At 42.1% G+C, this 27,324-nt stretch overlaps 1 protein-coding gene and 1 long non-coding RNA gene across 3 annotated transcripts; one reads left to right on the plus strand and one right to left on the minus strand.

Moving 5' to 3' along the window:
* Positions 1 to 213: 213 nt before the first annotated feature.
* LOC143671617 (uncharacterized) lies at positions 214 to 2,588 on the minus strand. 2 transcript variants are annotated; one of them, XR_013169613.1, is made up of 3 exons: positions 2,383 to 2,588; positions 2,119 to 2,221; positions 214 to 465 (listed from the first exon to the last, which is right to left on the minus strand). It is a non-coding gene; the product is annotated as an uncharacterized LOC143671617 (long non-coding RNA). The 2 variants fall into 2 exon arrangements; XR_013169612.1 differs by lacking the exon at positions 214 to 465 and adding an exon at positions 511 to 792.
* A 103-nt stretch (positions 2,589 to 2,691) lies between these two features.
* Positions 2,692 to 27,240, plus strand: LOC143671740 (zinc finger protein 449-like). The gene is given in 8 exon segments (XM_077146933.1): positions 2,692 to 2,818; positions 4,987 to 5,411; positions 7,309 to 7,513; positions 26,058 to 26,171; positions 26,351 to 26,413; positions 26,416 to 26,829; positions 26,832 to 27,002; positions 27,005 to 27,240. Coding segments are annotated over 7 exon segments (1,557 nt in total). The 5' UTR covers positions 2,692 to 2,818; positions 4,987 to 5,057.
* Positions 27,241 to 27,324: the final 84 nt, after the last annotated feature.

Genomic DNA, 27,324 nt, shown 5'->3' on the forward strand with positions numbered 1-27,324 from the left:
GGAATGTCTAGACTAAGAAATTAGGCAAGAAAAACAGAAATAATATAAATCCAAACTGGAAAGGACGAAGTAAAATTATCTGTTTATGCAGATGACGTGATTTTATATATACAAAATCCTAAATATTAACGAAGAATATTAAGTAAAGAAATATGATATAACACAGCAGTTCTACTCCTGGATATATATATATATACAGAGAAGAACCGCAAACAGGTATTGAAGCACACATGAATATTCATAAAAGCACTAATACAATAGCCAAAAGGTGAGAACAGCCCTGATGTCCGTCGATTGATAAACGCACAAGCCAAAAGAAGGTACATTCTCATAACTCTCCTAGGCCATGTCCCTGGAGGGGGCCCTCATACTAGGATCCTGATGTCCACATTACTGCTGGGAGACGTACACGGCCACATCTTCTAAGCACTCAGGCGACTGGAACGGCACAAGGCCTCCTTTAACCTCAGATGCAAAAATAAAAATTTCACATCAGAAGCATGGGTTACAGAGACAGAAATGAGGGTGAGGGGCTGAGAACATGTGTGCAATGGGGAAAAGAATGCCAGGCATACAAGTGAGGTGTGGAGGAGACATGGGGGTGGGGAGACAAATGTGGACAAAGAAAGGAACCTCTGCAAGCGGCATCAAGAGCCCCCTACAGAGGTAGACTAAGGGCACTGGGGGAGAAAATAGGATCTTTCACAGCCGGCGGGGCCCAGTCGTTCTTTGTCTTCCAAAGTCTCCAAGGAGGAAAGAGTAAAAGCCATGGAGCAGATAATGCTGACAGTACTGGAAAACACAAGGAGAACAGCACCCCCAATTTCTGGCATCCCATGGATGATCACAACTTAATATATCCATTCCTTAAAACTAGTCCCTCACCCTTAGGACTAAACTCTCTAAGGGAAAAAAGGCAATGGAGGCATGATGGTATCCAAAAGGATGGGGTCACGATAAAGTTATACCAGCAGTCGTTCCCTGCAGACCTGCAGTGCTCCACAGTCCTCATCCTTCTGCCCAGGTTCCCATTCAAATGACATGATCTCTGCTCCACATGGATATGGGCTCCATTCCCCACCAAACTTTAGGGCCCCCCACCCACACCCACACACACACACACTCAGACACCATCAGACCAAGGGACTCTGCAAGGGGTTTTCCCCTCATGACAGAGATCTTGATCTAGAGGTGCTGTCCCACACTCTTAGCCTGGGACTGCCATTGTCCACCCAGAGACACCGTAATGCTGAGAGGCCCCAGCAAAGGGGATTATACCACAATAAGAGTGCAGTCTCATCACTGGAGGGGGTTCCTGTTACAAGTAGGTCTCACCACTGGAAGCACCCTTTTCCAGACGGCAACAGAATCCCTTTCCTCACCTAAGCGCACATGGTGGCCTGGCCTGCAGAGACTCTTTCTGGCACCCATTAGCTGCATCACCACGGATGAGTGGAAGACCCAGCCCCGTGGGATAAGCCAAGCATAGCAATATAACACCCACCAGCTCTGAAAATCAGACTGTCATGCAACCCACAGCCTGTGACAGAAAGCCAGGATCTGCATGGCAAACCTGAACATAATGATGTGTGATGAAATAAAACTTTAAACAGAACCTGAACTTACTAGCTAAAAGGTCCAGGATATACTCCAAAATCATCCTTCATACAAAAAACCCAGGAAAATCGCAATTTGAATGAGGAACGTCAATCAAATGAGGCGAACACCGAGAGGAATCTCATGTCAATCACTGAGCAAGGAATTGAAAGGAGCCGTCATTAAAAAAAAAAGAGGTGGGGGGCGTGCGATGGTAGCCGAGTGGCAGAATTCTTGCCTGCCTTGGCGGAGACCCGGGTTCAGTTCCGGTGCCTGCCCATGTTAAAAAATAAAAAAAATAATAAATAAAAAAAAAGGAAAAAAAGATTCACCAAGCAGTTAATAATTCTCTTGACCATCTCACGAAATAAAATAGATTTAATTAAAAAGACTCAAACCAGGAATTAGAGAACTGAAAAATACAGTAAGAGGAAAAAAACACCTCATTGGACAGCCTCACTAGTAGAGCGGACGTGACAGAGGACAGAGTTGTGAACTTGAGGGCACATCAACAACACCTACCCAATCTGAAAACCAGAGACAAAGAGATAGAAGACATCAGTAAATCTCAGTGTCTTCCAGCCACTTGCGACGTACCAGAAGCCAACATCGGGTCATTAGATACCTGGAAACAGAGGGTGTCTGATGAGCGTCAGAAGGAACAATGTGCGAAACCTTTCCATCTTTGGTGAAATATAAACCCAGAGAGTCATGAGTGGGGTGAACCCCAAAGAGGATAAACACAACGCAAACCACACATGGGAGCGCCGGGTGGTGCCCGGATACCTGAATTGCGCGGAAAATCCACAGAAACTGAGAAGCTTGGGGACGACCGACTGGGCTCGGAGCAGGTGGAAAGAGGGTTCCCAGCTGCTCAGGCTCCGCAGGGGCTGATGGGGGAGCAGCCCCCCCTGGGGTGACACCGCCTGGCCCCGCCCCTCCCCTGGGGGCCACTGAGGAGGAGGGACCGGAAACAGGGGCACTTCCCTCAGGGCTTGGCGCCCTCTGGAGGTCCCGCTCTCGTCCGCAGCCACGTGGGTCCTGCGCGGGTGAGCTGGGCAGAGCCGGCAGCTGAGGAGGTGAGTCCCGAGGGACCAGACGGAGGGCGGGGCCGGCACTGCCCAGAGGGCGCGCGTTGGCTGGACTCTTCCTCCTCCAGGGCTGCGCCCACTGACCACCTGCAGCCCTGTCCTGACTGACGAGCCGGGGAGGAGCGACCTTGGTGAGGCCCCCATCGGCCTCGGTCCTGGCTTCCCCGCGGCGCCTTCCCCGGGTGGTTCTGGGGCCGGGACGCCCCTGCGGGCAGCGCGACGTCGCGGAAGGGCGCGGGGGACCACAGCCTGCGCCTCGGCTTCGACTGAACCCAGATTTTGAACTTTCCGAGGAAGGTCCCTCTGACCTTTCCCCAAGTGCCCTGTGGCTCACGCACCGCCTTATTCCTTGGTCCCTGACGGCGGGATCACGACAGGGATGGTTGGGAGAGGAAACCCCCAGCCTCTTGGGAACTTTCAGTGGGGTGCGAGGGGAGCTTCTCACGGGAGATTGGAGGGGAATTTCTCTTCGGGGCGCGAGGGGAGCTTCTCACGGGAGATTGGAGGGGAATTTCTCTTCGGGGCGCGAGGGGAGCTTCTCACGGGAGATTGGAGGGGAATTTCTCTTCGGGGCGCGAGGGGAGCTTCTCACGGGAGATTGGAGGAGAACTTTTCATCCGGCTATGAAGGGTTCAGGTGGAATGTTAGGGAACTTTGCATTTGCGTGCAGGGAACTTTTCTTTCGATAGTGCCGATGGAAGGAAACCCAGAGTGTCGGGGACTATAAGCGTCCATGATGAGTCGCGACAACCACGCTTGCACTGTGCCAGGCACACTGCGATGTGCTTTCCTAGCAACTGGATCTAAACAGCAGATTTTTAAAAGTAGAAGCTATTATTCTATTGTTAAGGGGACGGCACGGTGAGCAGTTGAGTAACTTGCTGAGGGTCGCGCCGCCAGCAGGCTCGGCACGCGTGGGCGAATCTATCGCTGTAGTTCGCCTCCTCTTAGTCAAGTCAGAGGTGGGAGCAGAGAGGGTCGATTTTCAGTGACTCCTGGGAAGAGAGGCCTGAGCGTTTGATTTTCGTTCTTCCAGTCCAGGAGACCGCAGGCAGACATAGAGAGCCCAGAGACGCTTGGGCGGTTCTAGGTCCTAACAGACATGTGCGTGTCTGCGTCCTCCGTCTCGGAGTCTCCGCTGAGACCATTTTGATTGCTGTAGGGATGGAATTTGCGTGAGACCGCAAATTCTAAGCTCATTAGCTGTTTCGCTCTCTAACTTGCTCTATAGTCATGGGCAAATTATTCAACGTGGCTTAGACTCAAACCTCGGTTCCCTCAACTGCATTCAGGGGATCATACTCGTACCCACCTACTAAAATTGAGTGAGGAGTAAATGAGCTAATGTATGCAGGATGCCGAGAACAGTTCCTGGCATGTAGTATGAACTCAAGAATTGTCCATTTTTACGGATGCAGAGCAGATTCCTGATAGTCTGCCTTAGGCAGTGGTTTTTTCTCAGAGGAAAGAAACTTGGAATGTCCTGCAGGCAGGGGGAACGGGGACGGTAGCGGAAGTACTCATACCGGTGGTAAGACGAATGAGGGATTGATGCTTGACTGCTCTCACCAAATCTCTAGCCAAAGTCCATTTGATTTAAGGCTACTAAGGGGTGTTCAAGCCAAGGGACTTGAGGGTTATTCAAAAGTTTTGTTAGGGGTGTGCCGGTGGTTTAGCGGTAGAATGTTCGCCTTCGAGGCCGGAGACCCGGGTTTGATTCCCCGACTCTGCACCCCGCAAGAAAACAAACAAACAAGCAAAAATCCCTGCATCCAAGAACAAAACAAAACTTTTATTAGTATTCCTCCTCCTTTTCATTTGAGTCTATCTGTACTCAGAAACATTAAACAGTGTTTAGTGGATTGAAAATGGCATTAGAGGCCAGCACATTTAAGGGCAGGTGTTCTTCTCCTGGGCTGGGTGGAATTCTAGAACAGAGCTGTCAGAACTTATCACAATGATGGCGACCGAGCATTTACAATGATGGTAGTGTGACTGAGGAAGCAAATGTTTATTTTCAATTAATTTGAAAATTAAGTAGCCAGGTGGGGCTGGATGATGAAATCCTTGGATATCTGTAAGATATTGTAAAGATATTGTAAACCTTTGGGGATCGTATGTAGATTTGGATGTGTAAATGTATTTTTCTAGAGAGTGAGTTTGCCACTTTCACAAGCTTCTCAAAACCGCAAAATATAATAAGAACTGCTGCCATAAGACATTGGGGAAAAGAGATAATGGAGATAAGAAGGCCCTCTCCTAACCACTGCTCTTTCTTCTTATGTTTTCCTCTTCTCAGCTGTAGGTGGCTTTGAATCGGAATCTCAGACTTCAGTTCCCAGATCAATTCTAAATTGCTGGAAGGAGGCGATGGCTGTGATCCTAGGTTGTGCGATGCAGGCCTCCCTGAACCAGGGCTCCATGCTTCAAGAGTATGACCCTGACCATGAAGTCTTCCGTCAGTGCTTCAGGCAGTTCCAGTACAAAGAGGCAGCCGGGCCTCGTGACGCGTTCAGCAAACTGAGGGAGCTGTGCTTTCGGTGGCTGCAGCCACACATGCATTCCAAGGAACAGATCTTAGAGCTTCTAGTGTTGGAGCAATTCCTAAATATTCTGCCCACGAAGATAGAGACCTGGGTGAGGCTGAACAGCCCAGAGAATAGAGAAAGAATTTTGTCACTGATAGAAGACTTAGAGGAAGAACTTGAGATCTCGAAGAATCAGGTGAGATAAAAGTTGGCAATTAAACAGCAAGAGCTGGGACTAGATCAGATATTTTGTCTTGGCATTATTCTTTAACCGCAAGATTTCTCCAAAGCAACATTTCATAGTTTTCTTCTGCTGAAGTCAGCACATGAGTCAGGGATTGTCAGCTCTATCAGACCCAACCCCCATTCTATAACATGTTTTGTAATGACCCCCCTACTGTCCTAAAATAACATTCATGGATAGCATAGTCCATATACCAACATATATAAAGTAAAAAGATAAATAAAATGCTTGGTGTTTTACAGGCCAAATCTGGCCAACCCCCTGCTTTCGTACAACCCATGAGCTAATAATGGCTTTTACCTTTTTAGAGAAATGTTTTTTGTATGCTGTTTGGCGGGGGTCACATCTCATTCTTTTTCCATGTGATTATCCTGTTATTGCAGCACCATTTGTTGAATTTTATTTGTTTTTCCTGTTTGTTTTTCTTTTTTCTGGGGGGAGGAAGTACATGGGCCGCAAATTAAACCCAAGTCTCCCACATGGCAGGTGCGAATTCTGCCTCTGAACTACCCTTGCATTTTTATTTTTAATGAGGAAAAAAAAAAAAGGATATGCAACTGACCAGTTGTGGCCCGCAAAGGCTAAAATATGACTTTCTGCGCCTTGTTGGAAAAAGATTGCAAATCCCTGTGCCAAATAGCGTGTAATTGGAATATGAGGAAAAAGTTAGAGGAAAGCAATCTATCATGAAGAGATGTGTATTTCAGTACGTACAAAAGAGATATATATCTTATGTAAGTCTGGGCTTGATTGTACCTGAAAACATAATGAAGTGGTCTGATAGTTGCCTCTATTCATAGAGTTGTTGTGAATGCAACCGCCTGAAATTCACACTAAGACAGGTCAAATGTTAACAGCAGTGTTGCTGCTAGTCATGGGAGTTTCCAAAATGGGATTGAACTCTTGCCAAAATTCTGAACAAATTATAGTATAGTCTTCCTTGATTTTTACAGTAGTGGATTCCTAGAAAATTCAAGTTGGTCTAAAAATATGTGAAAATATTTTGCATTTTTATGACTAACAGGGTGCTGTTCTGACATTTTCTTCACCTACATGCACGTTTGAGTGGGACACTCAAGTGTTGCTTACGATGTGGAACATTTCTGCCTTGTAAATTACTCTCCCATGTCTGGCCCTCCAAATTCAAATAACCTCCACATGCCATCGCATTCTGAGCACCCCAAGAGGGTGGCACTGGCCCCTGTTGAGCACCACCATGGACCAGACCCTCTGTTTTGGTGTACTTTAGCTGCGCACAGGGGAGAATCTTTGGGAGACGCTAGGAAGAGCTTCTGGGTGGCCATGAAGGGCACTCCAGGGCTGTGTGTTGCTGGGGCTCCTCAGGAGCTGTTCCATTCCAGGCACTTGGCCTACCTGAACAGGAGCTTCCTAAATGCCTTCCTACCCTAGCATAGAAGTCATTTGTAGTTTTCCATCCTTTCTCTTCTTGGTATTGTTTGTCACATAAGATTCTTACGGTGTTAGACTTATGCTGCCCAATACAGTAGACACTAACCACCTGTGGCTCTTGAGCCTGTAAGGTGTGGCTCATCCAAATTGGGACATGCTGTTAGTGGAAAAAGTATACCAAATTCCAAAGACTCCTTATGCAATGATATGTGTGAAATATCTCATTAATGTTTGTTTGTTTTGATCAGAGTTTGAAATCAAGGTATTTTGAATATAACGTGTTAAATAAAACATACTATTAAGGGTGACTTCTCATTTCAGTTTTATTTTTTCCTATGGACACTAAAAAATTTACAACTGCAGGCGTGGATATCATTATATTTCTACTGGGTAGTGCAGGTCTAGAAGTTAGAGTGATGGTTTCTCGCATTTCTCCCAGGCTCACAAGAAAGAAACACTCTCAGAAGAGCAGCAACCAGTAGAAACAGCCCATACTCCACCACACATCGAACTGGAGTCCTCTGCAATCCAGGTTGTGGGACCTTCCCAGCATATCACACTGGCAGAGGAGTGGATCCCACAGGATGAGCCACAGGAGCTGAACTACAGTACTGCTGGGGAATGTCAGCCCTTCCTGGAGTTTGGTAAGTCAAAGGTTTGATTTCACGTCTTTTGTTTCTGTTTTGAGAGAACAAGAACTCTGAACGGTTGGCACTGTGGTCCGAGTTAGAAGCACCAATTATTAGCCCTGATAAATAGTCACAGGAGTGGGCAAGCTCTCAGGCACAGCAGGGAACAAAGCAAGTTAGATCAAATGGGATTAGGCACTCTGTAAGCTAATGAACTTTGGATCCCTTGTGACACGCAGGGAAGCTTTGGGAAAATGGATGCTGTGGATAATGACTCATTTCTCCCTGGAAAATAGAATCAATACGAAATGTAATGTTGCCAGTTCTGAGGGGTTTCCATCATTCCTGGGGTCTTCCTTGGTTGTTTTTTGGGGATAACTTTGAAATTTATTACTTTGAGTAATATTCACTCTACTCCAAACAATCAAAAGGGATGCAACTATTTACAAAATTAGAAAGAAATAGTCTATCTTATTAAATCTTAAACTAGATTGGTATTTCTCATAGTACAGTAACCAGACTATTTTGAGTCACCTGCGGTGCATTTTTTTAAGCAAACATGTAATCTTTATTGTTTAAGTAAAGGGGATCATATTATATGTACTCCCCTGCATATGCTTTTTTTAAGATCGTCTTTAATCAAGATGACACAAAAGTTTAAAAGTAAATAGAGGAGTTAGCATGATTTTAAAAATGCATAATATTTTTGAGTGAGGAGCCGTTTTCTAAAACAATAAGGAAGGAGGTGGTCAACATACATATCAATAAGGATATTAGTCTGATAAGACATAGAATCTTTGTCGTCTAGGCAGGTTACTCAGATGGTTAAAAATCTTTTATAGCTTCTCACTAAGAGCAAAAAAAAAAATAATCCAAGAAAACATTCTCATTTTAACAGAGTGAAAATTTAATCCATGTTTTACATGAACATACATCTGATAAGAAAACTATTAAAATGTTATACAACTATAAAATCTTACCCAACTTAACCAGAACCAATAAAAATCCCTTCCAGCACGTCTTCTACAACTTTCTGCATCAATCAGTTATTTTACTTCAAGGGGAAAAGTATTCCCTTTTTCCTTAAACAAAAACACTTCCTGCCTAGTTTACATGTTTAAATTACCAAAAAAGATCTTGAAATCAACCTTCAAGCCAACATTCTACAGAACACAATTCTTATTTTTGTGTTCGTTTGATTTTCCTTCTTTTCTTTGTTGTGAAAAATAACCTACGTACAAAAAAGCAATACATTTCAAAGCACAGCACAATTGGTTGTAGAACAGATTTCAGAGTTTGATAGGGGTTACAGTTCCACAATTTTAGGTTTTTACTTCTAACTTCTCTAAGACACTGGGAACTAAAAGAAATATCAACATAATCGATTCAGCAATCATGCTCATTTGTCAAACTTACCTTCTCTGTAAAACTCCAACCTGCAGTGCATTTTTACCTAGTTCTTCCAGAGATGAACATTAAGTTGTTAGAATCACTGCACAATAACCTACAGGGGTTAGCACTAGAGAGAAAAGCCCAGTTAGAGAAAGATCTTGGGTGCCTCTGTTTTTCACCGCCTATTGGGGTTTTCTTAGATTGTTATCAATGTGCTCCTCCTTGCTAATCTTTTAGAAAGAGGCCAAGTGTGTCCACAAACATCCCGCTTATTCCCAGGCACAGGTGCAACAGGGTGGCACTTTCAAGAGACAATGAAATAGCAAGAGAACAAAAGAGACATAAAAAAGTGAAAAATAAGTCGGAAAGAATCTAGGGTACAATAACAGTTTCTGAGCCATCCATAATTAGCGCATTGCTGGAGTTTAGCAAATTTTTCCCTTCCCACATCCTAATTTTATTCACTCAACAAATAAATACGGACACCCGTTAATAGCCAGGCACTGTGCCTGAAACTGGGGTTCGATAGTATACAGTCCCTGCTTTCCTGGAGCTTATAATACTATGGAGGGTTCAGATATGTAAATAGTGATCTGTACAAAGATGTGACAGAGGGAGCAGAACACTGTGGGATTGGCCTGGGGGACCACCTAACCAGCCTTTGACTGAGAGGGAAGACTTCCCGGAGGAAGGGGAGATCTAGTTTCTAACCCATGTGATGAGCTGTAGTCTGCCTGGTGAGCAGAGGCAGTGGAGAAGGGAGAGGGCACTGGGCAGAAGAGATAGTGTGCACGGAGTCTCCGAGGTAGAGAGTGGGCGCATTTGAAGAACCAAGAGCATGTCCCTCCAACTTGCCGTGTGAGTGGCAGTTGAGAAGGAGATGAAGGGGGCTGGCAAAAGAAGAGCCTGCAGAGAGAAGCAGAGGCCTGGATCATGAGAAACTTTTTCAGCCTGTTGAGAAATTTGTGCCTTCTTACCAGGGCTCTGGGGAGCCATTGGTGGTTCTTACATAGGGCGTAGATATCCACAGAATTGCATTTTAGAAGTTCAGTCTGGCTGTGATATGAGTGAGTAAGACTGGAAAGAGGGACACTAGTTAGGAGTTTGCTGTAATCCTCCACGTGAGAGAGGACGGTTTTTAAAAGTAGGATCATGGCAGTGAAGATGGAGAGAAAAGGTCTGATTCACAAATTATTTAGGAGGTAGAAATTATCGAACTGGGTGATCGATTGGGTGTTGGAATGAGGAGGAAGAAAGGGTTAAGGATGGTATCCAGAGTTTCTGGCCAGCAAACAGGGTAAAGGGTGTATTCTTCACTGAAACAGAGAACACTGGAGGAGGAGCAGGTTTGCTTGGTGAAGGTGAGTTTAAATTGAAACGTGGGGGTTTTTGAAGCGCTTATAAGTCTTGAGATGGAAGTGGCCAATTTGGAATTTGAGAGATCAGGGTTTGAGATAGGCATTTGCAAGTCAAAGGTTTATAGATGATCACTGAAGTCTTGAGGGGAGTTGAGATCAAACCAGGAGTGTATCCAGTGAGAAAGCACAAGGACCAAAGGGCAGACCCTGGGAGACATCATGTCACGCAAGATCATTGTATGAATTTAAAGATTTGTTAAACCTTTCGGGGACCTTGCCTGAGTTCCTTACATTCGAAACGAGCCACTTGAGAACTGATACCCCAGGTACTGTGACCTGTTTGCACTGGAAGCCTAGATCAATTCTAGCTCTGATGGTTCCCTAAGGCTGTTCCCATCCCTGCTGCTTTTCATTCTGAGAGCCATCTCTCTTCTGCTGGTGCCAGGCAGACTATGGGGAAGGGCACAGTCAGTCCTCTCACCTCTCATGTGAGACTCCACCTGGTACTTGGAGAGAATGGCTTCGTCCCTTCCTCACCTAACTGCAGGACTGTATGTTATCAGCACATGCCAGTGCCCCCATAGAATGTGAATACTCATCCTAAAATTACAGGGTAGCTGCTTTTCGAGAAAATTGTCCCTCTTTCTGCATTTAATCATTCTGTCCAGGTGCCATTTTTTGTAGCCTGCTTTACCAAGTGGTGCCCATGAAAAAGGCATGGAATCTCTCTTCTTTTTTTCTTTTTTTATTAATTAAAGAAAAAAAAAGAAATTAACCCAACATTTAGAAATCATTCCATTCTACATATGCAATCAGTAATTCTTAACATCATCACATAGATGCATGATCATCATTTCTTAGTACATTTGCATCGTTTTAGAAGAAGAACGAGCAAAACAACAGAAAAAGATATAGAATGGTAATATAGAGAAAAAAATAAAAATAATAATAATAGTACAAAAAAAAGACAAACAAACACTCAGACAAAATAAAAACACCTATAGCTCAGAGGCAGCTTCATTCAGTGTTTTAACATGATTACTTTACAATTAGGTATTATTATGCTGTCCATTTGTGAGTTTTTGTATCTAGTCCTGTTGCACAATCTGTATCCCTTCAGCTCCAATTGCCCATTATCTTACCCTGTTTCTAACTCCTGCTGGACTCTGTTACTAATGACATGTTCCAAGTTTATTCTCGAATGAAGGTTCACATTGGTGGGACCATACAGTATTTGTCCTTTAGTTTTTGGCTAGACTCACTCAGCATAATGTTCTCTAGGTCCATCCATGTTATTACATGCTTCATAAGTTTATTCTGTCTTAAAGCTGCATAATATTCCATCGTATGTATATACCACAGTTTGTTTAGCCACTCGTCTGTTGATGGACATTTTGGCTGTTTCCATCTCTTCGCAATTGTAAATAACGCTGCTATAAACATTGGTGTGCAAATGTCCGTTTGTGTCTTTGCCCTTAAGTCCTTTGAGTAGATACCCAGCAACGGTATTGCTGGGTCTTATGGCAATTCTATATTCAGCTTTTTGAGGAACCGCCAAACTGCCTTCCACAGTGGTTGCACCCTTTGACATTCCCACCAACAGTGGATAAGTGTGCCTCTTTCTCCGCATCCTCTCCAGCACTTGTCATTTTCTGTTTTGTTGATAATGGCCATTCTGGTGGGTGTGAGATGATATCTCATTGTGGTTTTGATTTGCATTTCTCTAATGGCCAGGGACATTGAGCATCTCTTCATGTGCCTTTTGGCCATTTGTATTTCCTCTTCTGAGAGGTGTCTGTTCAAGTCTTTTTCCCATTTTGTAATTGGGTTGGCTGTCTTTTTGTTGTTGAGTTGGACAATCTCTTCATAAATTCTGGATACTAGACCATTATCTGATATGTCATTTCCAAATATTGTCTCCCATTGTGTAGGCTGTCTTTCTACTTTCTTGATGAAGTTCTTTGATGCACAAAAGTGTTTAATTTTGAGGAGCTCCCATTTATTTATTTCCTTCTTCAGTGCTCCTGCTTTAGGTTTAAGGTCCATAAAACCGCTTCCAATTGTAAGTTTCATAACATATCTCCCTACATTTTCCTCTAACTGTTTTATGGTCTTAGACCTAATGTTTAGATCTTTGATCCTTTTTGAGTTAACTTTTGTGTAGGGTGTGAGATACGGGTCTTCTTTCATTCTATTGCGTATGGATATCCAGTTCTCTAGGCACCATTTATTGAAGAGACTGTTCTGTCCCAGGTGAGTTGGCTTGACTGCCTTATCAAAGATCAAATGTCCATAGATGAGAGGGTCTATATCTGAGCACTCTATTCGATTCCATTGGTCGATATATCTATCTTTATGCCAATACCATGCTGTTTTGACCACTGTGGCTTCATAATATGCCTTAAAGTCCGGCAGCGCGAGACTTCCTGTTTCGTTTTTTTTCCTCAAGATGTTTTTAGCAATTCGGGGCACCCTGCCCTTCCAGATAAATTTGCTTATTGGTTTTTCTATTTCTGAAAAATAAGTTGTTGGGATTTTGATTGGTATTGCATTGAATCTGTAGATCAATTTAGGTAGGATTGACATCTTAACTTTATTTAGTCTTCCAATCCATGAACACGGTATGCCCTTCCATCTATTTAGGTCTTCTGTGATTGCTTTTAGCAGTTTTTTGTAGTTTTCTTTATATAGGTTTTTTGTCTCTTTAGTTAAGTTTATTCCCAGGTATTTTATTCTTTTAGTTGCAATTGTAAATGGGATTCGTTTCTTGATTTCCCCCTCAGCTTGTTCATTACTAGTGTATAGAAATGCTACAGATTTTTGAGTGTTGATCTTGTAACCTGCTACTTTGCTGTACTCATTTATTAGCTCTCGTAGTTTTGTTGTGGCTTTTCCCGGGTTTTCGACGTATAGTATCATATCATCTGCAAACAGTGATAGTTTTACTTCTTCCTTTCCAATTTTGATACCTTGTATTTCTTTTTCTTGTCTAATTGCTCTGGCTAGAACCTCCAACACAATGTTGAATAATAGTGGTGATAATGGACATCCTTGTCTTGTTCCTGATCTTAGGGGGAAAGTTTTCAATTTTTCCCCATTGAGGATGATATTAGCTGTGGGTTTTTCATATATTCCCTCTATCATTTTAAGGAAGTTCCCTTGTATTCCTATCTTTTGAAGTGTTTTCAACAGGAAAGGATGTTGAACCTTGTCAAATGCCTTCTCTGCATCAATTGAGATGATCATGTGAATTTTCTGCCTTGATTTGTTGATATGGTGTATTACATTAATTGATTTTCTTATGTTGAACCATCCTTGCATACCTGGGATGAATCCTACTTGGTCATGATGTATAATTCTTTTAATGTGTTGTTGGATGCGATTTGCTAGAATTTTACTGAGGATTTTTACATCTATATTCATTAGAGAGATTGGTCTGTAGTTTTCTTTTTTTGTAATATCTTTGCCTGGTTTTGGTATGAGGGTGATGTTGGCTTCATAGAATGAATTAGGTAGTTTTCCCTCCACTTCGATTTTTTTGAAGAGTTTGAGGAGAGTTGGTACTAATTCTTTCTGGAATGTTTGATAGAATTCACATGTGAAGCCGTCTGGTCATAGACTTTTCTTTTTAGGAAGCTTTTGAATGACTGATTCAATTTCTTTACTTGTGATTAGTTTGTTGAGGTCATCTATTTTTTCCTGAGGCAAAGTTGGTTGTTCATGTCTTTCCAGGAACCCGTCCATTTCATCTAAATTGTTGTATTTATTAGCGTAAAGTTGTTCAGAGTATCCTGTTATTACCTCGTTTATTTCTGTGGGGTCAGTACTTATGTCTCCTCTCCCATTTCTGAGCTTATTTGTTTGCATCCTCTGTCTTCTTCTTTTTGTCAGTCTTGCTAGGGGCCCATCAATCTTATTGATTTTCTCATAGAACCAACTTCTGGTCTTATTGATTTTCTCTATTGTTTTCATGTTTTCAATTTCATTTATTTCTGCTCTAATCTTTGTTATTTCTTTCTTTTTGCTTGTTTTGGGATTCATTTGCTGTTCTTTCTCCAGTTCTTCCAAGTGGACAGTTAATTCCTGCAATTTTGCCTTTTCTTCTTTTCTGATATAGGCATTTAGGGCAATAAATTTCCCTCTTAGCACTGCCTTTGCTGCGTCCCATAAGTTTTGATATGTTGTGTTTTCGTTTTCATTTGCCTCGAGGTATTTACTAATTTCTCTTGCAATTTCTTTTTTGACCCACTCGTTGCTTAAGAGTGTGTTGTTGAGCCTCCATGTATTTGTGAATTTTCTGGCACTCCGCCTATTATTGATTTCCAACTTCATTCCTTTATGATTCGAGAAAGTGTTGTGTATGATTTCAATCTTTTTAAATTTGTTAAGACTTGCTTTGTGACCCAGCATATGGTCTATCTTTCAGAGTGATCCATGGGCACTTGAGAAAAAGGTGTATCCTGCTGTTGTGGGATGTAATGTCCTATAAATGTCTGTTAAGTCTAGCTCTTTTATAGTAATATTCAGATTCTCTATTTCTTTATTGATCCTCTGTCTAGATGTTCTGTCCATTGATGAGAGTGGTGAATTGAAGTCTCCAACTATTATGGTATATGTGTCTATTTCCCTTTTCAGTGTTTGCAGTGTATTCCTTACATATTTTGGGGCATTCTGGTTTGGTGCGTAAATATTTATGATTGTCATGTCTTCTTGCTTAATTGTTCCTTTTAATAGTATATAGTGTCCTTCTTTGTCTCTTTTAACAGTTTTACATTTGAAGTGTAATTTGTTGGATATTAGTATAGCCACTCCTGCTCTTTTCTGGTTGTTATTTGCATGAAATATCTTTTCCCAACCTTTCACTTTCAGCCTATGTTTATCTTTGGGTCTAAGATGTGTTTCTTGTAGACAGCATATAGAAGGATCCTGTTTTTTAATCCATTCTGCCAGTCTATGTCTTTTGATTGGGGAATTCAGTCCATTAACATTTAGTGTTATTACTGTTTGGATAATATTTTCCTCTACCATTTTGCCTTTTGTATTATATATATCATATCTGATTTTCCTTCTTTCTACACTCTTCTCCATACCTCTCTCTTCTGTCTTTTCGTATCTGACTCTAGTGCTCCCTTTAGTATTTCTTGCAGAGCTGGTCTCTTGGTCACAAATTCTCTCAGTGACTTTTTGTCTGAGAATGTTTTAATTTCTCCCTCATTTTTGAAGGACAAGTTTGCTGGATATAGGAGTCTTGGTTGGCAGTTTTCCTCTTTTAGTAATTTAAATATATCATCCCACTGTCTTCTAGCTTCCATGGTTTCTGCTGAGAAATCTACACATAATCTTATTGGGTTTCCCTTGTATGTGATGGATTGCTTCTCTCTCGCTGCTTTCAAGATCCTCTCTTTCTCTTTGACCTCTGACATTCTAACTAGTAAGTGTCTTGGAGAACGCCTATTTGGGTCTATTCTCTTTGGGATGTGCTGCACTTCTTGGATCTGTAATGTTAGGTCTTTCATAAGAGTTGGGAAATTTCCGTGATAATTTCTTCCATTAGTTTTTCTCCTCCTTTTCCCTTCTCTTCTCCTTCTGGGACACCCACAACATGTATATTTGTGCGGTTCATATTGTCCTTCAGTTCCCTGATCCCCTGTTCAAATTTTTCCATTCTTTTCCCTATAGTTTGTTTTTTTTTTGGAATTCAAATGTTCCATTCTCCAATTCACTAATTCTAGCTTCTGTCTCTTTAAATCTACCATTGTAGGTATCGATTGTTTTTTCCATCTTTCCTACTTTGTCCTTCACTCCCACAAGTTCTGTGATTTGTTTTTTCAGTTTTTCTATTTTTTCTTTTTGTTCAGCCCATGTCTTCTTCAGTCCTCCCTCAATTTATCGATTTCGTTTTTGAAGAGGTTTTCCATTTCTGTTCATATATTCAGCATTAGTCGTCTCAGCTCCTGTATCTCCTTTGAACTATTGGTTTGCTCCTTTGACTGGGCCATATTTTCAATTTTCTGAACGTGATCCATTATCTTCTGCTGGCGTCTGGGCATTTAGTCATATTTCCCTGGGTGTTGGACCCTGCAGGTTGAAAGATTTTTTTGTGAAATCTGTGGGTTCTGTTTTTCTCATCCTGCCCAGTAGGTGGCGCTCCTGGTACACGTTTGTCTGTGGGTCCCACCAGTAAAAGCTGCTGTGGCTCCTTTAACTTTGGAAAACTCTCGCAGTGGGCGAGGTTCGCCAGCCGAAGCGGCTTGGAAGAGTGCCAGCCGGCCCGGGGATCCGAACGCAGGGAGGGTCGCCGGCCGCCACAGCCCCGGAGAGTGCCCGTCTGAATCTCCTAGTCAGCCCGGGGTGCCAAGCGTCGCGGGAGTGTGCCAGCCGCTGCGGCCCGGGAAAGTGCACCGTTCCCAGCCGGACCGGAAAGTCACATGTCTGGAAGGGACCCCGGTCACCGTTCTCCGTGGCCTGGGGATCTCCTATCCAATTCTCCCAGTTGGTCCGGGGGGCTGCACGTGGGGGGGTCGCCAGACACCGCGGCTTGAGGGGACCGCCTGTCCACTTCTCCCAACTGGCCCGGGAAGGAGGAAGGGAGGGACGCCGGCTGCTTGCCGCCCCGCCTGGGGAAGCCTGCGCCCCTCGACGATCTCACCAGAGCGGGTTCTCCCAGCCAGTCAGCCATTCCAGGATGGGGTACGCTGTCTTTTTGATCTCTGTCGTGGCTCCGGGAGCTGTTCTGTATTGTTTCTTCTCCCCTAGTAGCTGTTCTGGAGGAGAAACTAAGATCCGCGCGTCTTACTAAGCTACCATCTTCTCCAGAAGTCTCTCTTGTTTTTAAATAGAGGTAATAAAGAGGAAAATCCAACAGGTACCTATTTACAGATACTATAATCAAAGGGGAATTGTCTAAAATGTTGTCATTGATATTCCAATCTTTACAGACCCTACATTTCATAGTGTATTTAAGAGTTTTTAAAACCCCATATTTTTGCCTGCAACAAGTGGAAGATCTCAGGTGGTAACTTTTAATATAAATTTTTCTGCATGTGCGTTACAATTCTCCACATTGACTGATTAGCAACAGTGCCACGTATAAAGATCACACATGATGCCAGACACCAACATGAATCTTGATTTTATACTTCACTCAACAAAGCATGGGGGAATTTCATGTATTTCATACACAAGTGAGAGTAAGAAGGACTTAATTAAACACGTAAAAAATACTGTTTGGAGAGTGATAATGGATGGCCCCTTTGTCATTGTGGTTTAAACTGATTTTTATGCTTTGCAAAATGCTGTAAGACTTACTGTTCCATTATTACATAATGACTTCAACTACTACTGTGTTTTTAAATGACCATTTCTTTGATGTGGTAAATGAATCTCTTGTGATATAGAGTGAATGGAAAGCATAGAATAGTGGTAGAATGGAAAAAATTTTTTGAAATAATGGGACAAATTACTAGATTATGTTTCCTGTCAGCTGAAAGCTAAGTTGTTTGCTATATATGGAATGACTGTGTGTGTGTGTGTGTGTGTGTGTGTGTGTGCATAGATAGACAGATGTATGCATGTATGTATGTATGTATGCATGTATATATGTATGTATGTATGTAGGTGTATACCTGCCTGCTAAAAGGACCATGGTAAAAATATATCTTGGAAACATCCTCCATTAGTAAATAACTAAAGAATTTGCATACTGATGAACAAAAAACCTAAGCTAAATCCTTTTATCCCTTTGTTGGGAGCAAGACATTGTATGAAGAAATATATATTCCTGAGAAATGAGAGCATGTGAAGCACATTAACAATCATCTGTACAAACATTTCCTATAGTTAGACTCCTCTCACTGTGAAAGGTTCCAATAGAGATAGGAAAGACAAGAGTTAATAGAGGTAATTCAAGAAATCTACTGTAATATTAGGGTCTATGGTGTGTTAAAATAATGAATTAGCATTCAAAGATTGGATAAATATACAGAGATCTAGCCATAGGAGGTTATGCTTTTAAATTAAGAGTATTGCTGTCCTCCTTATATACAGGAACACTTAGTAAGTTAGAAACAAGATCGCTGAAATGCTGCAGGATGAAAACTTAAGATATTAGGTAATGGGAGCATCAAAAAGGAAGAGAAAACACGTTCAAGAGTTTGAAGGGATTACTAGCAGGAAGCCTATAAAATACGAATACTAGGAAATACCCTTGCCTAACTAAACAGCTGACTAGGAAAAGGAACCGAGCTGAATGTAATGCAACCTGTGAAGAATTTCATTTGTGCAACAGAAAATAATCTATGAAAGACATTAGTTTAAAACAAACAAAGGAAACCTCGTGGGAACTCAACCGGACACTTCTGCTTGCTAGAGATATGCAGTAATATCAAAATGTCTGTAGTCATTAGAAATCAACAGAAGTGCTAATCCTAAAAATATAAAATACATTATGCTTTTGAAAATGTGGGGTTCAAAAGTACTATAATGAAACTGGGACATGTTTTCAGTGTGAAGTATTTGCTTTTTCATCTCAGTTGGTAAGGTTTCACCATAAACGTCTATGCAAAACGTCAAATTTTTATCTTTCTGGTGGTGAAGAATATACGCAATGAAAATTTAAAGCAGAAGGAGTTCCAGGGAGATGGCCTAAAAGGGTAACTCGAGTTCAGGCCTGCTCCACAGAAAAAGTTAGAGAAGGGATGGGAGGGTGACTGAGAGGGCAATTCAAGAGTGCAGCTGACCTGGGAGAGCTTTCTGCACCATATGTGGGAGCCCTGGTTGCAGAGGCTGAGGAACTGAGAAGCAGAAAGCTGGAGTGAAGGCGCAGAGGCGCGGAGCCTGCGGAAGTGCACAGACAGGGAGACTAGCAAGTAAGCCAGGCCGTGTTCCTTGAGCAGGCTACCCTTGCCATCACCGCCCTCCAACCCACGACTCACCTCACACCCCACAGATGTGAACCCTGTCACCCGCCCCCACTCCCTACTCTCCAAGTGCCCCTGCCCCACCAACCCCCAGCGCGCATGCCTGCCCCACACCCCCATCCCAAGTGCAGCCCAATCCACCTCTCCTGCACCCCTCCTGAGCACTAAAACCCCCTCCCGCCGTAGCCTGCAGGCTGTTGCCAGTGCATAAAACTGACAGCACATACCTTCATACCCAGGTTACACCCATCCCCCACCCATAGAGGCTCAGAGCCTCACCCCGCCTCCCCTGGATCTCTGCGAGTCAGTTTAGGGTACTCCTAGACCCGCGCATGCGCCTGCACCCCCAATCACATCCTTCAGCTCTGGGAATATTAGTTTCCAGCACTCCTAGACCTGTGCATGCGCACGGTCTTCAGTCACACTTTCCAGCTCTGAGAAAGAGATAACCTGCGAAGCCAGGTCACATCTGCCCCTCTCCACGAAGGCATAATGCTGACCTGCTGTCACAGCTCTACACGGGTGCACAAAGGGCCCCATGCCCTACACCAGCATCCACCACGGCTACGCCCCCCAGACCTGTGCACTCCCACAACTACCACCACACCATGGCCACTGGGCGCCCACGTTCACAAACCCCAACTTAACATCCCCAACCTGTGCCTATACCTGCGCTGCAGCATTATTCATAGCAGCATTGTTCACTATCGCCAAAAGATGGAAGCAAACCAAATGCCCATCAACGGACGAGTGGGTCAACACAATGTGGTATATACATACGTTGGAATATTATGCAGCAGTAAGACGAAATGACTTCTTGAAGCACCTGACAAGATGGATGAGCCTTGAGGACATAATGCTGAATGAAATAAGGCAGACACTAAAGGATAGAAACTGGATGATTCCACTTTTATGACCATCATAAAAACAGAATCAGAGGCTTTTAATACAGAATATAGGGGACTTAGAGATACATAGAAGGTAGAGATGGATGAACGGTTATCTAATGAGGTTGAACTCCAGTGTAAGGGAATAGATGGATGTGAAGGTGGTTCTCTAGTGCGTCCATAAGTAATGTTACCGTATTGCAGAAGAACAAGTTTGAAAGCGATTGTATAGATCTACCTGTCCCACTGATTAATGCTAGAAATATAAATTTGTTTTTGCAAGAATTACTTCTTGCAAAAGTATGATTCGTGTATACAAAGAGAGTTGAAGTCCAAGGTACAGGGGGGAAACTGCTATTGCATGCTATGGACTGTTTTCAGAAGGAAACCATCAGCGCTACCACAGCAATAGCAGAGGTAAATAATGGGATGAGGGACAAGAGTTAGGAGGTTTAGTTTTCCTATTTAGTAAGCGTGTGTTCATTGGTTTTCTTTCGCTTGGGAACAATGAAATTATCTAAAATTGAGAATTTTGATGGACTGTGGACTTGGGCACTATATATGATGCCTAATGAGTGCAGGTGGCTGAAGCATGCACTGAAGGGAGAAGTACATTGGTGAACGATGGTGTGTACTTATGAATGAAGGTTGTGCTTCTACAAAAGGAAATGAAGTCGTGAGGCATGCAACAGTGTGAATGAGCATGTGGTGGGACATTTGGTGAAGCAAAATGAGCCAGAAACAAAAGAACAACAATGGTATGGTGTCGTTTAGAAAAAGTTTGTAAGTAAAGAGGGGCCTGGATTGTAAGCTTTTAGAGCAGACACATTAAGTCCCGAGTGGTAATTATTGTTTCTAGATTTTGAGAGGCTGTTTTATATAGTTATAACCTGATATTCAGAGATAAGAACGAAAGCCGATCAGGTTGGTGTTAATGTAATTCAGAACCATTCCAGCCAATCCTAAAGAACACCTAGGGCAATATATAAGATTCTACAAAGGTTCCATACATTAGGGTAACATTCCAGAAACCTACCACTTCCAGATGGGTCCCTGGACCAGATAAGTCCTGAAACCTAAAAGGGCCAGCCTTTCCAGCACACCAGCAAGTTCCATCTCCCAACCCCTTATTGACAGCCCTTCTAACATTGAAAAGGTAGAATGAGCATAGTCCAAATACCCCTAAAAAGTGGTAGAAAGATCAAAGTTGATAGTGGAATTATGCAGAGAAGTTAGGGTTTGACAAATGAATATGATTGCTGAATCATTGTATTGATAATTCTTTTAGTCTCCAGTATTGTAACCCATACTGAATTCTGAAATATGTTGTACAACCAATTGTGGTGCTGTGCTTTGAAACTTATTGCCTTTTTTGTATATATATAGGTTATTTTTCTCAAAAAAAGAAAAAAAATCGATTGTGATGATAAAAAAAAATCTGAGCCTTCTAGCCTCCTATATTCTGGAGCAGGTGAAGGGAAAAATGCAAGAGAATCATATAGTAGCCCATGACAAATTCTGGGATATGTCCTGTAACTACTTGTGGAATAGCGCTTTGAAAACTATCGCTTTTTTTGTTTCTTTGCTTTGTATATATATTGTACTATACGATTAAAAAGTTAAAAATATTTTAAAGCAGAATAGAGAGAGAACAAGTGCTGTCTGAAAAGTATCAGAAGACTCTTGTAGCTTTAATTTCTTCAGATTATCCTGCTGGAGTAAGTGATGTATGGTAAGCTATCCAAATACCCAGTGTGTGTTTTTTCATGGCCCATTGGCAACTTAATGGCACAGAGTCTCTGTTAATGGAATTATGTTAAAGATATTACCTGAGCATGTTGCGGGGGCGGGGATATTCATAGTCAAAGCACCTTCTCTGTTCAACTCAGATTGCTTCTTCCCTTCTGGTATTAGATATCTATTGCTGCATAATAAATTACTCAAACGTTAGTTTAAGGCTTCTACATTTTTATAAAGTAGAGGCAACTTGTTTACTGTCATGAGAACAGTAGGTTCTGCAGTCATCTGAAAGATTAACTAGGTTGGGGCAGCCATTCAGAAGTTGGCTCTCCACTCTGATGTTGGCAGGAGGTCTCAGTGCCTTGGTGTGAGGGCCCTTCCATAAATTGCTCTAGTGTCCTCAACGACATAGCGCACACCTTCTCCCAAAGCCAGCAATCCAAGGGAGACAAATGACGTAGCAGCAGTGCCTTTTATAGACGAGTCCCAATACGACATCACTTCTTCCATATTCGGTTCATTAGGAGAGAATTACTGAGTCCCAAAAACATGTAATGGAAGGAGAATTAAGGTTCACCTCCTGAAGTGAGGAACAGCAAAGAATTTGTGAATATATTTTAAAAGTCACACACCCCATGCTTCCATGTTTCTGCTAGTGTTTTCTTTCTTTCCTTCCATTTATTAAGTCAAGCAGTGTATACCCTGGGCAACGCATTATCATCACTGGAAAACTAATATTCTAGTGGATGTTTTGAGTGAAAGACAGAAAATATTATTGAATGTCAGGAAAGGGGCTTTGGCTTCCATCTTTGAGGCCCTCATTTTTATCTTCTGACGAGCAAATAAATTCTCTTACCTCTGCTGCTGTAAAAATAACTTGTCACTGCAGTGGTTATTGGGCCAACACAGACTGGCTGACATAGAGGCTAATGAGAAGAGCCTCGCCGGCAGAAGTACACATGGAGATTTCGCTTCTGACTGTCATTCAATATTAAACCTAAAATCCTGGAACTAAGCTATAAAACATGCAGTGAGTATCCTTCTAGGTGCATGTGTCGATAGGGTCAAATGCTAGAAGGGGGATCAATTGATTAGTTGGCCAATGCATTGAGAATTAAGTAGATATTGTCAAATTGTCCTCCAAAAGTATTGTACCAGCATACGCACCCACCACAGTGTATGAGAGTGTCCCTGTCTAGATGTCTGTCAGATGATTTGTCTGTTTGATGATACTGCGTATTATCATCAAACCGTTTCATCTTTCTCTTATGAGAAGAACCATGGCTATTTTCACCATATTGGCAGGCAGAAGTTGGACGAACATCTGCAAACACCTTTTATTTGTTGCATGGGCAGGTACCAGGAATCGAACCGGGGCCTCCAGCATGGCAGTGAGAATTCTACCACTGGGCCACCGTCGCACCACCCTGTAAACACCATCTAAGGAGTGTTCCTTGATTATACTTTAGTGATGGTATTTTCAAACATTTTTTTAATTGTAAAATAGAACATATATACAAAAAAGCGGTAAATTTCAAAGTACATTTTAATAAGGAGTTATAGAACAAATCTCAGCATTTGGCATAGGTTACAGTTCCACAAATTCAGGTATTTCCCTCTAACTGCTCCAAGACCCTGGAGACTGAAAGGAATTATCATTTAAATGATTCAGCAGCCACACTCATTTAAAAAATCCTGTCATCTCTATTGCAACTCCTCCTTTGATCCTTCTCACAATCTTTAGAAATATTGGGACAATGTCCATTCTAACTTCTTCATGTTGAAAAGGGCTGTTGACATTATGGGGTAGGGGCATCCAACTGGATGATGTTCTTCTAGAGACTGGTAACTCCTGGTTTATCGGGCCTAGGAACCATCTGGAGGCTTTAGGTTTCAGAAAAATAAACGTATTGAGTGAAACATTTGTAAGACGAGTCTCTGATATATCCCTGGATATTCCTTAAGGTTTACAGGTTGGGGCTCGGCATACCATGGCAGTCAGCAATATCTAGCTGAAGCTTGCACAGGAGTAATGTCCAGAATAGCCACTCGACTTGATTTGAAATCTCTTAGCCACTGATACCTTGTTTTGTTACATTTCTTTTCCCTGTTTTGGTCATGTAGGCATTGTCAATCCCACGTTGCCAGAGAGACTCACACCCCTGGACATCATGTCCCATGTAGGGAGGAGGGTAATGATTTTACTTGGAGAGTTGTGCTTAGAGAGTGAGTGACCACATCTGAGCAACAACAGCGTTCTCTGGGAGTCACTCTTACACATAATTATAGGTATTCTTAGCTTCTCCATTACAGAAATAAGTTTCATAAGAGCAAGCCTCAAGATCAAGGGCTTAGCCTATTAATTTGGGAGTCCCTAATGTTTGAGAGTGTATAGTGATGGTACTTTATTCAGTGTATAATAGTAGCATACAGATACTGGGGTCAGAAAAGTGTGAGATTGTTCAAAGGGCAATAGAAAGTAGCCTAGTTGATAAGTGCTGGGAGTATAAGTAGGGGATTGGAAATCAGTGTAGTTTCAGGAGTAGGGCTTTAATAGTCCAGGGAGTTGAGGCTGGGATATACCTGATGCCCATGGAACCGAATGTCACGCAGGCAACACTGAGTAGATTAGCATAGAACTGAAAAGTACCTTAGGTTAACATCCATTAGAAGCTCAAGTTTGGGCACATGTTCTATGCATCTAGGGCATGGCACTGCCCTGATGCACCCAATTTGTGGCCAGGCTCTATGGAAGCTGGGACAGAAGAACTAAGGTAGAAAGTTCTCAGGCTTCTTTGAGTTTGTCTGATGTCCTTCTTTGACAGGACATGTGCTGTCCTGAGTATAGCACATGGACCTGAGGGCAGAAGCTTATGAGAAATCCATGAGACGCTGCTTCCCAGGAAGGATACTCCTGGTCTTATTTCTCATAGATTCTGACTCTAGGGCTACTTTTCATCATTGACGCGGTCTTATACCTAATCTTTCACCCAAGGCGCAGTTCTGTGGGTCTGATTTTCCAGTGGGTGTTCAATTAAATCTACAGCATCACTTGCTTCATATCCATACTGTGAGGGATGGGAATAGCCATATGGACAGTTCCTGTAGCTCTGGACTGTGTTTTGCTGTGTCTGTCATAATGGGATATTCTACGCCTCCCAGTTTCTGCCACCCTAATACTTTGATAATTTCCACTGTCCCATGATTCAATTCTCTCACACTTTTACTAGATGGCAGCTTTCTTTCATCTATGACCTCTAGTCTTACTTTACCTGAAGCACGGTCCTCTTCCATCCAATGCTTAGCTTTGAAATCCAAGCATTAACAAAACAGTGAATGTAAGAGTACTTTCTCTGTAATTCATTTTATTTTCCTGGAAATCTAATATATTACCTTTTGTCCGTGAAACTATGAAATAATGTATTTTACTCCACTTCCTATGTTTTGATAAAGTGTGTGGAAGTCAAAAATTGCCCTTGGAATAACATTAGCCAAACTTACTTGCTGATATTAGTGAATAATATTAATGTATAAATATTTCCCTACAAAAGTAGGTCCTAAAATTAGCATTTTCCAACCACTATTTCATTTCAGACCAGTAAACTTTTCCAGAGATGCAGAAGGGATTTGGAAAAGAGGGTATAAGACTCATCTGGTCTCAATGAGGAGAGGGATGGTGTAAGACATGAGGGGAGAGTGACTGGTGGGAAATTGTCCTTGTTTTCTCTAGATTGATAATCAGAGCACTCGCTGGTAATTATGCAGGATAATTTAAGAAAAATCACCATAGTCTTCAGGTGAAACAAACATATAAAGACAGGTCTTGCTGGTTGACAACCCTGTTCAGTTATCATTTTAACTTGAGGTTCTCTTACATGAAAATATTCCAGTAAGCAGTTTCATTACTCCCACTTCTACATTTCTTTCCTTGGTGCTTTTTAACGTAAGTTTTTTCAGTTTTAACATGACAAACTTTGTTTTGGCTTAACCTCAGGAATTATATATTCTAAATAAATGTAGAAATAATTCAACACACTAATCTAAGTGTAGAATTGATTCACACTCCTTCCATAGAATAGAGGAAACTAGTCCTGATTTTTGGTTTTGCTCCCATATTTCAAAAAATAAAACGCATGTGGGAAGTTTAGGTGAAGTAATTGCAATTGTGAAGTTATAAGATGTTGAGGGGCCAATAGTCCAAGGAATCAACCAGAAGTCTCCCGTGGTGGCTCATTATCGTACTTCCCGTCTTTATTTTCACCAGGATATCGAATTGAGAATCCTAACTTGAGCTTCCCATTAGACAACGGTGAATACTCATTGGAGAAGGATTTACAGAATTCCAGAGAAGTGACACAATTTCTTGACTCTCAGACAGGTAACAAATTGTCCATTAAACACCAGAGAAAGAAGCAAGGAAAAGTTCAGCCTTTTTCAGGGTCAAGCTCTTTGAGATACTCTCTAGGAGTTCCTATCTTTCCACTAGAGGTTAACCCAATACATGTAACTCACTCACTTTCTACCTGATGGCATCTGCAATTTCTGTTTTTCTTTTAGGCTTTCATCTCGAGAGAGAAAATGAAGAAAATACTTCAAAACAGATAAAGCTAGAGGATACATATTTCTAATTTTTACTTTAGAGGGGACCCCTATCCATGACCTCATTTCACAAACATATTACAAACACTTGAAATATCAACATGAAATCCACCCAGACGATCTACACTCAGATTTCACAAAGCTTGTGGATGATCAGAGCTACTTTCTAGGAGAAAAACCTGAGGTCTCTAACCTGGAAGAAGCTCTCAATCCCAGTCCCCATGAACAAAAGTGTCCAGGTGGTAAACCCCATAATTCTCAGAGTGTAGACTGTTTTGCTCAGAATTCACAAGTTTTGGGGAACCAGAAATCCCATTCAGGCAAAGAACTTCACAAGTGCCCTGAATGTGGGGAAAGTTTCCTTCGTATTTCAGACCTTTCTAGACACCAACGACTTCACACAGGGGAGAGACCCTATGAGTGCCCTGTATGTAAAAAGAATTCGCTCGACAGGCATACCTTAGAGTGCATCAAAAAAGACATTCTGAAGTTGAAACTTATACATGCCTAGAGTGTGGCAAGAATTTTCATCATAGATGCAGTCTTAAAAGACATGTGACAACTCATACAGGTGAAAAACCTCATAGATATGAGAGTTGTGGGAAAAGTTTTTTCAACTGACAGCTCTTACTTTGCACCAGAGAACCCACACTAAAGAGAAGCCTTTTAAATGCGGTTACTGTGGGAAAACCTTTACACAGAAGCCAAGCCTTGTGACTCATTTGAGAATTCATACAGGGGAGAAGACATACAAGTGTAATCATTGTTCTAAATGTTTCAGACAGAGGACAGGCGTGATTGTACACCAAGTCAGTCACTTTAAAAAAGATATCTTTAAGAGTTTTTGAGGGAAATATGTCCTATTGAAACTGACATTAACTCATGAAAGTCTTCACATAGCACTTAACCACAGCAACCTTTTTGTCTTGAAA

This window comes from Tamandua tetradactyla, chromosome X, assembly GCF_023851605.1.
Source record: "Tamandua tetradactyla isolate mTamTet1 chromosome X, mTamTet1.pri, whole genome shotgun sequence".
NCBI lineage: Eukaryota > Metazoa > Chordata > Mammalia > Pilosa > Myrmecophagidae > Tamandua > Tamandua tetradactyla.